Source organism: Triticum dicoccoides, chromosome 5A (assembly GCF_002162155.2).
Source record: "Triticum dicoccoides isolate Atlit2015 ecotype Zavitan chromosome 5A, WEW_v2.0, whole genome shotgun sequence".
Classification (NCBI taxonomy): domain Eukaryota; kingdom Viridiplantae; phylum Streptophyta; class Magnoliopsida; order Poales; family Poaceae; genus Triticum; species Triticum dicoccoides.
Window position 1 is genome coordinate 577279971 of NC_041388.1, and position 10771 is coordinate 577290741.

The window sequence follows — 10771 nt, forward strand, 5'->3', positions numbered from 1 at the left end:
ATAATTGTAGACTCAAACCAAAAAACGAGGGCGGAAATAAATCATGATTGAGTACTGGAACAAACTCTTAAGTAAATAACATAAAAGTAAATAAAGAATAAATATTAGAGTGACTAATGGAGAAGCAGAGGAGTAAGGTGTTCTCAGGGAGTTTGGAATCCCCATTGTATGTTTCTAGCACACCTATGTATAGTCATAGTATGGAGTGGTACTTGGAGTGCGAATTTTCAGCGGCCACGCACCAGGCAGGCCGCTATCCTCGTCGTTCTTTTGGGCCTTGGGATGTGCACTCGGTCAGTGGGTGGTAGGCCTAGCGAAAGGAATACGACCCGGGATACGCCTAGGGAAAAGGTAGGCGTATTCTGTGCGGCCCATTGCTCGGAAATTGTCCCCCACACGCTGGTTGCTTGGACAGCGATTAGGCCCATGACCATTGTTTGAAATAGCACAGAATCCTCGAGGAAAAAATAGGGAATCTCTCCAGCACGACCAGAGTTGCGTGGAGTAAACCAGAACCAGCCAACCGGTCTGCTGCTCCAGGGAAAATATCTGGTGCACTGCCGACACCCATCCATCCCCATCTCCATCCATATGGCTCGACCGCGGTGACTGTGCTGCTCCGCCGAGACTTGCTCCATCCCCATCTGCATCTGTTTGGGGCACGGCGGCGGCAGCGCTGCCGTCGTGATATCTACTTGATTGCCGTCTCCATCCGTTTGCCGAACGGGTCTTTCACAGCACAGCAAGATGTCCACCAATGGCGTCGAGCTCGATGGGTATGATTACCATGGTCCCTGCATCATGTTTCTTAATTTTCTGTCGCGTGTTCTTCAGATTTCTTACTAGTTGCCTCCGATTGCATTCATATAGGATGTGTGCTTCGCCCGCGGCATGGAACAACTGCGCCTATCCAGATGAGTCACAGGATTCGATGAGCGTCCCAACCATACCTTTGGCACCGGCGGCGATGCGCAGCTAGTCGGGGATGCAGCGAGGGCCGAGGTGTGTTCTGAAGCAACCAATGGCTGGACACGCATGTCAGTGAAAAATTGCTCTGTTTTTGCTCTGCTGCAATTTTTAGTTTGGGTGCCCCTCACATGGTAGATCTAATTTATAGTATGGTTCTTAGGTACATAAGAGTTTAAGAAGTGTGTTGTTTTTGTTGGGTTTGGTTTGATGATCTGATGCTAGCATTAGGTAGTATACTACATAATTTGATGCAGTTTGTTCGATTTTATTGATGATCTGATCGTAGCATTAGGTAGTAAACTGCAACTGGTTGGGGTTTGTTGGATTTTATTGATGATTTGGTGATAGCATTAGGTAGTGAAACACAGATGGCTGGAGCTTGTTGGGTATATTCAGTTGCAGTGACTTATGTTGTGTTCTTGAGATGAAAAGTTAGATTAGGAAGTTTAATACGAATAATGAGGTATTTTATGATGGCATTAGGGTGATGGTCTTGGATTTCTAGTTTGTTTAGAGTACATTGGAGTTTTGTGGGTATGCATTTTAGATTGGTGTGTGGGCATCGGAGAGTCTGTGCCATCATTGAATTTAGGATGGCTTGTTGGATTAGCAAAGCTTGACCGCGGAGGACTGGAGCTTGTTGGGTATCTTCATTTGCAGTGACTTATATTGTGTTCTTGAGATGAAAAGTTGTATTAGGGAGTTTAATACGGATGTAAGAAAAGCGTTAGTGATAATGAGGTATATTATGATGGCAGAAGGTTGGTGTGTTGGATTTCTAGTTTGCTGATTGGAAACTAGAGTTTTGTGGCTGCGCAATTTAGATTGGTGTATGGGCATTGGGGGATCTGTGCCATGATTGAATTTAGGAGGAATTTTTGTCGCCTGGTGCTATTACTGGTATACAAGGATAGTGTTATTGATTACGATCGATCGATTGGGTGGGTTAGATTTATATAGTTTTGCTGCAAAAACATTTCTTGATATGTCGCTGATCAGCAGCTGTGTTGGATTGTTTGTGATGTGTGTTGAGTATAGTCAATGGCTGGCCGATTGTTTTTACAACACCTTCATGCGAGCAGGTCGCCACAAATTTATGTAAGGGGGGAAGATGCTGTAATTGGTTGTTACGTATCCGGTTAATTATGTAATTGCAAAACGATGGTCTTTAAACTGTATGGTGAGTGTGTGGCAACTGTGAACATGAAAAATCCCGTCTTGCTTTCGGTGTGTGGATGATCTAATGGTTTTCATCCATTTTTTTGTCTCTTTTTTTGAGATGATTATCCAGGGTGAGGATCGGGAAAGCCCCGGAGGAAAGGGAGATGAACCCAAATAGGAAATCAGCTCTTGAATTGTCTCTCCGTGCTTATGCGGATAAGAAGGATGGCCCTGTTCTCTGTCCAAGTATTGGAACAAGCTTTGACTCTATTGACGAGGCTTATGAGTTCTACAATCTTTATTCATGGGAATGTGGTTTTGGAGTTAGGCCCGCGAAAAGTAGACTGAGTGTCGACAGGAAGAGATGCATGCAAGAGATCATGTGTGCGTGTGTGGTATGTAATTCGGAACCCGCACATTTATTATGCTAGAGCCTTATGTTAAGGTGCAATGAGTATGATTTCTGGCATTTGACAAGTTGGATCTGCTTTTTTTGCCCTTTGCAGGGCAAACCAGTCAGGGAGAACAGCCGCTCGTCCAGGTGTGTGGCTGCAACGCCATGATAAGGCTCTTGTAGTCAAATGACAAAGGGTGGTATATTGCAGAACACAAAGATGCGCATAATCACCCGCTGTCTTTGACGTGTGGGTAGAAGCTGCACTGGAAGTCTCATAGACATATAGATAGATACACCAAGGATCTAGTGAAACAGTTGAGAGACAATAATGTGGGGCTTGGAAAGGTGTTCAACATCGTTGGTAGTTTTTTCGGTTCAGTAGATAATGTGCCATTTACAAAGAGGTCATTGAAGACACTATGTAGGAAACTAACAGAGAGTAGTCTGACATGGATGCAGTGAAGACGATGGAGATTCTGTCTGAGATGAAGGCTAATGATCCTGATTTCAATTACACAGTACAAGTGGATGAGGAGAGCCGTATAAAAACACTGATGTGGGTAACAAGCAGAGGTTTTGATCAGTACAGGTGCTTCGGAGATGCAATAACTTTTGATACAACATACCGTACCAATCTATATGATATGCCTTTCGGTCTTTTTGTTGGAGTTAACAATCACTTTCAAAGCATAATTTTTTGTGGCGCAATGATGAGGGATGAGAAAGAGGACACATTCAAGTGGATATTCAGGGAGTTCATCCGCATGGTTGGCGGGAAACACCCGCAGACGATTCTTACTAGTTAGTAACAAATGAACTGTGCTGCTCTTGACTTGTTGCATATTGTTGACAAAAAATATAGATGTGTTGAGCGTAATGTGTGATTAAAATGTAATGCAGATCAGGCGCGTGCTATGGAGCTGGCTATTGAGGTAGAACTACCAAACACAGTACACCGTTGGTGTAAGTGGCACGTTTTGAAGAAGGTGAAGGAGTCGATGGGTGTGCTCTGGAGCAAGAACAGTAATTTTAAGATGGAGTTCCACAAGCTTGTACATCACATGATCACAGAGGAAGAATTTGGAGCTGGTTGGCAGGACATGTTGGAAAAGTACAACTTGAGGAAGCATCCATTCCTGACGCAAATATATGAGGTGCAGCATAAGTGGGCAAAGCCATATTTCAGAGGCGTGTTTTGTGCAAAGATGAATAGCACACAACGAAGTGAAAGTGCTAACCATCTGCTGAAGGGTTATGTTCCACCGGGGTGCCCTATGCATCTTTTCTTGAAACAATTCGAAAAGCTTCAGTTTGACAGGGAGTCAGAAGAGAGCTTCCAAGAGAAGAGTACATTGCTAGTAAGTTTTCAGCTGAGAAAAACTGTCCTAGAATGGTTTCACGTTAACCTTGTTTATACTGACTTCGTGTGCTCTTGTGTGTTCTGTTTATTTGTAGAGTGGTGTCTCGCTTCGACTAAACCTGCCAATAGAGAGGCATGCTAGCAAGGTGTACACCCGAGCCATGTTCGAGAAATTTGATGAAGAACTATATAAATGTGGCACACATGTATTGGATGAGATTGTGCCGAGAAAGATTTATAAATCAACCCATATAGATGCGGCGGCAAGAGAAAAATGGAGTAAGGTAGAGTTCAAGATCGAAGTGAATGATGATGAGAGTTTTTTTAGTTGCGAATGTGGCACATTTGAACACTCTGGCTTGGTGTGTTGCCATGCATTGCAGGCGAGGGTTGTTTTTGCTTGCTCTCCTCTGGCCGTAGTTATGAGTCATTTGCTGCATAATGAAAACAATTCACTGGTTTCAATGTAGGTTATGGTGTTCTTCCGTCTATCGAAGATACCCGAGAAACATATAATGAAACGATGGACAAGAGATGCACGTGATGTTCTCCCTGCATATTTGGTACGGTACCAAAGAGACAGAGGCCCTCCTTCTAGTGACACATTCAGGCATCACACAATGTACATGAAGGCGCTTGAATGTGTGTTGCTTGGTGATAGTAATGTTAAGTGCTATGGTGTTTTCATAGCTATGATGAAGGAGGTGCAAGCCGCTCTGGTGCCGTTAAGCAGTGATAAGGATGGCATGGGACTAGCAGAAAGGGAACAACAAAATCAGCTGCTTGTTCAGAACGAGCAAGAGACACTTGAGTTGCAAGGCTGTGCGACAAGGTCTCAGTGTGATGGTGAATCAAGTTGTTCAGTGATTGTAGGACAACGGAAAAAATGGCCGAGGGGTAGACCTACAACAAGCCGTGACAAAGCTCTGTATGAAGAACATTTGAAGAGATTGCGGTTCTGCACGATCTGCAAGAGTCAGGGCCACAAATGCACAACTTGCCCAGAGAGAGGCGATGTGCCCAAGGCGCCAAGGAAATTGCCAAAGTGTTCAAATTGTGGTGTGCTTGGACACAGGCGTAATGCTTGTGGCACCAAGAAATCTGGACCGTTCGAGCCTAATTTTCTGTAAGCGAGACTGCTGCACGCTGTGCCTTCATTTTCATCTTCGCCAGGACCAAGGACTGCATACGAATTTGTCATCTAAACACGCGCATTTCATACTTAATGTTGGCGGTGATGTAATTTTTTTCTGTAGGCTGCAAATCTTAGCTTTGCGTGTGCGATAGCTTGCTGTTGCTGATGTTGTGATTTGTAGAGAAAACTGCAATCTTTGGGATATCATTTTTATTTGGGTGTGCTTAATTGAGTTGGTAATCGCAAGTCTCTTTCAGAACCGTTGTTTTGGGTCGAAGGCATATGCTTGGCAAAAACTGGGGAGATGGACCTTGGCCTCCGTGTGTGCGTGTGGTTAATAGTGACGTGACAGAGCCAAGAGACGAGCGATGACCAAAGCCGAAATGACAGAGGCACGAGGCTAGTTTTTCCTAGGACGTTTGATTATAGCATGGGCGCATGGTGAGCATGCCTAGTCTGCGGACACAGGTGTGCCTGTCGCATGGCACATGCATTCAATGCCTGCTCGCATGTCTCTCGTTTGGGCATGTCGTGCATGTGGCTGACTACAAGAACAAGCATGTCATGCATCTTGACGAATGAGGCATCGGCTGGTGTGCTTGTTCAGTGTGATGGTAACCATCAAGATGATACATCATTGCTCATTGATCAATTCGACGTTTAAAATGCGAGTTTCGAGAAAAAATTAGCAAAAAAACCCTGCACAAGTTCATCTTGGCGGGGATTTTCCTGATAGTTGATTGGCAAGTGCCTCGGCTAATTGTGTCATGGGCAATGCATAGCCATGCTCGACCGACGCGTGCTGTTGGCTGCATGAAGTGACAGGTGATGGAAGCGCTGCTACCAAGATTTCTTCACACTGGACATGATGATGCTGCTTTTGCGGAGCGCATGGCATGGCAGTTGGCTGACAAGATGTATGCACAGGTCCAACGCGCCGTCCATGTGTTCCCGTTTTAATACGCACAGATAGCCATGGCCGGAGGGGTGGAGAAAGCCTGGTAGCTAGGCGTCGCGTGTGTGTTCCTCATCCACAAAATTCAAATTTGAACTCCACCCCCATGTGCCCCTGCTTGTTTGAATTTTGAACTTGGTTGCTCTGGAGGGAAACCAAAAAATTTCGCTCTGTATATATACAGGTGGCGCGGAGTAGCGAAAATCCATCAAAACCAGTAGAAGATGGCGCCCAACAGCACGGTTTCCCCAGCTTCAGTGCTGACCGAAGCGTCCAGCTCCACACTGACACTAGGCGGTGTGCAGGTTAGTATTTGTAGTTAGGAACTAACCATGGCAAGCAACCGATCTTGTGCAATGCACTTACAAAATTGTCTTCCATGGTCAGGTGCTTAGTGATGGTGTAGGTTTGGATGGTCTCGTTTTCCCTGATCCGTTGTCTGTTGTTGACAGCCTTGCTGACGAGGTCTCCGATCTTTACCAAGTTTTGATTTGTTTTTCATCAGAGCGCCTTGTCTGACTACAAGTTAACATGAATAATCGTTGCGTAGGCTAGTGTAATGGCACAAGGACCGGTGATCGACACGGAGATTGCCTTAGGTGCACCGGCAGTCGCTACTGTGAGTTTTTCCCGGTTTTTGAACTGCCATTATGAAAGTTCTTGCATGTGATCTAATTTATGGTGGTCATTTTTTTGTTTGCAGGTTGATCATGCCGTGGACGTCCCTGATTGGTGGTTGGAGAAGAGACATCAGATTTTGACCCTTGCGCTATACCTGCAAGTGCGGTTGATGCATGCGAGCTGTTGTAGGGGGACCAAATGTCGGTGACAGGTGCTAGTGAAGATGGGAGCGAAGAAGATGATGCAGAGAGCCCTCCATGCAAGCGTGCTAGAATATGAAAATTCCACAATAACATGTATTAGGTTAATGCATGCACATGCTTGTAGCTGCTTGTACTGCTTTTGCTGATATGTAAGCGGAGTCTCTCTAAATAATGGAAGTATTTGGCACGTGCATTTTTCCGTGTTTCGAGTGAATTACCTGGCCGTTCGATAGAAAGATGTCGTTGATTGACCCTTTTTTAATTATTATTATTTTTTGTTGCAAAAAATTGCTTCATGCAAAAAAACAAATATTTCTGTGTTCTGTATTCTAATAAGATTTACCTTTTTTGCTTGATTAGTTAATTTAAGCGGGGCTGGGAGCTTAGTTGAATCACACTAGAGCAAGAGTGTGGTGCCTCCAGACGGCATACGTGGCCCACTTTCTAGCCACTTGGTCAGGGTGTGGACGTGAGCACAGGGGCACTAGTACCGGCGCATGTGTATAGAAACAGCTCCCTGGACCGGAGCCTCCCAGCACAAAGAACAAGCACAACTGTATCTGGGGCTTGGGGAGAACGAGAGAAGCAAAAGGTATGTGCTAGTGCTTCCATGGCCTCTCGGTTTTCTTCTTCCTTCGGATGTTCCATTTCCTCGAGTTCTCACTTGCTCCTCTTCTTCTCTGGTGTGCCATTGTGCAGATCACTGTTCCAGATGGGCCGGAGGTCCAAGCTGTCCTCGCCAGCAGCTGCGATAGATGGAGCTTCTTCCTCAACTATGGTGCCCGTGAAGAAGGTGCCCGCACTCAACACGGCGTACAATTCGGGGATGCTGCATTCCATCGCCGGAGACTGGAATCCAAACATCAAAGGTGTGTTTTCCGGGATAGGCATGGAGGAGCTGTGCAAGATCAAGGACATGGGCAACAATAACCGTATCTTTAGCATGTCCATGTTAGCTAGGATAGATCCTAAAGATATGAAGATGTATATGGGCGATGGGAATCATGTTATTGTCAATTATAGGGAGGTGGCGAAATGTTTAGGGTTGTCGCCGTGTGGTAGGAAGATAGATATCCCGGGCGGGGTTTACTTAGCGAACAGGGAAGGCTTGCTAGAGAACTTGCATGCCATCTTAGACACCACCATGTCTAGGGCAAGTAGGATCCCTGTCGTCAAAGTGAAGAAAATCATACAAAACGCAAGCAAGGTAGCGATTGTAGGAGCAGAAAAGGAGAAGATGATAGTGGCATGTACAATCATAGCCGCTTCAACATTTCTCCTGCCTAGGGGAGCACACCCCAAAATTGCCAATGAAATCCTTCCGGTCCTAGCTGAGCCGACCCAAATCTCCGATTACGATTTCTGTGATTATGTTGTGGAGGGGTTGAGAGAGGGTGCTGCCAAGCTTAGGGAGGATCTCCTGCATGACCCATCTCAGCTGAGTCTCCAAGGGTGCCTTGTCATCCCTCAGGTTAGCAAAGTGCTACCGGTTCAATATTTGCAAAAAAAATTGGGTGTTTTCTCACGCATTTGCTCTCTGTTTTGCCTATAAAATGTAGATCATTTTCTATGATTACCATGAACACGGGATGGAGGGACGAGAGACCCTGTCGTTCCCTCGCTTGGCCTCGTACTCGGATCTGATGATGAAACTGCAGATTCGCAAGCATGCAGCAAGGCATGGTGTGGCCGCTGGATTTGAGGTACATTTCTCGCCTTAAATGAGGCTTCAATAAATACAGTGTGGTTGCTAAGATTCACTTTGATTGTTCCCTGCAGGCAGTGGATGTCCCCAGGTCGCCGGTAATCAATGCCGTTTGTGGGAGCGCAACTCAAGAACATGGCTGGGCCACGCCAAGTTCTAGTGTGCATGCTCCTACTGGATTTCGTGTGGACCATGCGACAGAGATACCACGAGAGGTTAGTTATTGAAATTTGTTCGCTTGTGAGACTAGATGCAAGTTTGTCCTGTTGCATTAACTAATTTAGTTGTCTTCTTCTTGCTATCTCCTGTCCCAGATTCTTGATGCGTTCAAGGAGGCAGTGGAGCATCAACTGAAGCAGCGTGAGCAGGAATTCATGAAGATGGTAGAGGAGACACAAGTCAAAGTGCTTGTAGAAATCAAGAGCAAGGCAGATGCTAAACGGCACAGAGACCCGGAGGACACGCTTGGCGATTTCATGGATCGAGTGAAGAGGCAAGCTCCGATGGCTGCCGCATTTCCTAATGTGAGCCAAACCTCGCATCGGCCCAGGGTAAGTACAGGTAATCTATGTCACAGATCCAAGGATGAAAAAAAATAGTTTATGCTGGTATGGTAATGAGTTGTTGTCGCTTGGAGGTGCTAAGCCACTTCCTGTTTACGTGCGCTTGCATGAAAACGGGCCATGCATGCATGCATGGTGGGCCATGCGCCCCTGCCGTGCTTGGGAAATAGAACAGCGGTCGTGGGCGCATTGATTTCTCGTTAATTAATGATATGACGGTAATTAGCGTGGTGGACTCATTTTTTTTGTTTCTCTGTTAGATATTACGCAAGATCTGGCTGAAACCTCAAGGGAAGCTGCTAGGGCTTTGATGTCAGTAGTTGTAGTTAATGAAGAGCCACGTGGCAACCCAGGTACGTTGTAGGTCATTACATTGAAAAAAGCCATTGACTAAATTAGTTTAGCGTTGGTACTAAACAATTTATATGTGTGTTTTTTTGTATATGTTTATTAGAGACGAGTGCGGTGGCGGGTGCATCAACGCGTGTGCAAGAAACTGACATCAACTCACAAGCTGCAGTGCATGTAAGTGCATATGGGAAAGGTAATAACCTTGACTAGTATTTTTTAACCGAGTTTGTTTCTTGTAAGTGCGATTTTGATTGGCCGGTGTGATTTTGGTACACTAAATGGAGTTTGTGCTATTTTGTTTTGCAGATGTTGCTGTGCAGGCTGGTGTTGATGAACCAATGGAGAAGACTATGATCGTGGACCACAAATGAAAGGGGATGGCTGTAGAATGTAAGTGACGCCATTATTTTCATGTTTTGAATAATGCATCTGCAAGTTGCATGAGCTCACTTGTTCATTGATACGTCTCCGTCGTATCTACTTTTTCAAATATTTTTGCCCTTGTTTTAGACTCTAACTTGTATGATTTGAATGGAACTAATCCGGACTGACGCTGTTTTCAGCAGAATTGCCATGATATTGTTTTATGTGCAGAAAATAAAAGTTCTCGGAATGACCTGAAACTCCACGGAGTATCTTACAATAAATAATAAAAAATCCTCGCCAAAGATGAAGACCAGGGGGCCCACACCCTGTCCATGAGGGTGAGGGCGCCCCCTCTAGGGCGCGCCCCCTACCTCGTGGGCCCCCTGGAGACCTCCCGACTCCAACTCCAACTCTATATATCTGCTTTCAGGGAGAAAAAAAATAGAAGAGAAGATTTCATCGCGTTTTATGATACGGAGCCGCCGCCAAGCCCTAAAACCTCTCGGGAGGGCTGATCTGGAGTCCGTTCGGGGTTCCGGAGAGGGGGATTCGTCGCCGTCGTCATTGAGGGATTCCTGGATTAGGGGGTGTTCGGATAGCCGGACTATACCTTCAGCCGGACTCCTGGACTATGAAGATACAAGATTGAAGACTTCGTCCCGTGTCCGGGAGGAACTTCCATTGGCGTGGAAGGCAAGCTTGGCGATACGGATATGTGGATCTCCTACTATTGTAACTGACTTTGTGTAACCCTAGCCCTCTCCGGTGTCTATATAAACCGGAGGGTTTTAGTCCATAGGACAACATACAGAACAACAATCATACCATAGGCTAGCTTCTAGGGTTTTGCCTCTCCGATCTCGTGGTAGATCTACTCCTGTACTACCCGTATCATCAATATTAATCAAGCAGGACGTAGGGTTTTACCTCCATCAAGAGGGCCCGAACCTGGGTAAAACTTCGTGTCCCTTGCCTCCTGTTACCA

General features: G+C 45.7%; 2 protein-coding genes across 6 annotated transcripts; both read left to right on the top strand.

Moving 5' to 3' along the window:
* The first annotated feature begins 504 nt into the window (after positions 1–504).
* Positions 505–5275, top strand: LOC119302990 (protein FAR1-RELATED SEQUENCE 5-like). Of its 5 annotated transcripts, none has more exons than XM_037580064.1 (7): positions 505–776; positions 871–1037; positions 2261–2525; positions 2637–3328; positions 3428–3885; positions 3983–4270; positions 4358–5275. In XM_037580064.1, the coding sequence occupies exons 4-7, from the start codon at positions 2977–2979 to the stop codon at positions 5015–5017; spliced, it is 1758 nt and encodes a 585-aa protein (XP_037435961.1). In that variant the 5' UTR covers positions 505–776; positions 871–1037; positions 2261–2525; positions 2637–2976; the 3' UTR covers positions 5018–5275. The 5 variants fall into 5 exon arrangements, with proteins under 5 accessions (XP_037435961.1, XP_037435962.1, XP_037435960.1 ...); XM_037580065.1 differs by having other exon boundaries at positions 871–1002; positions 2249–2525; XM_037580063.1 differs by having other exon boundaries at positions 871–1002.
* A 926-nt stretch (positions 5276–6201) lies between these two features.
* Positions 6202–9959, top strand: LOC119300042. The gene is made up of 12 exons (XM_037577125.1): positions 6202–6282; positions 6365–6442; positions 6528–6596; positions 6681–6758; positions 7338–7393; positions 7501–8272; positions 8361–8504; positions 8581–8721; positions 8821–9067; positions 9330–9422; positions 9524–9613; positions 9727–9959. The coding sequence occupies exons 1-12, from the start codon at positions 6202–6204 to the stop codon at positions 9789–9791; spliced, it is 1914 nt and encodes a 637-aa protein (XP_037433022.1). The 3' UTR covers positions 9792–9959.
* The last annotated feature ends 812 nt before the right edge of the window (positions 9960–10771 follow it).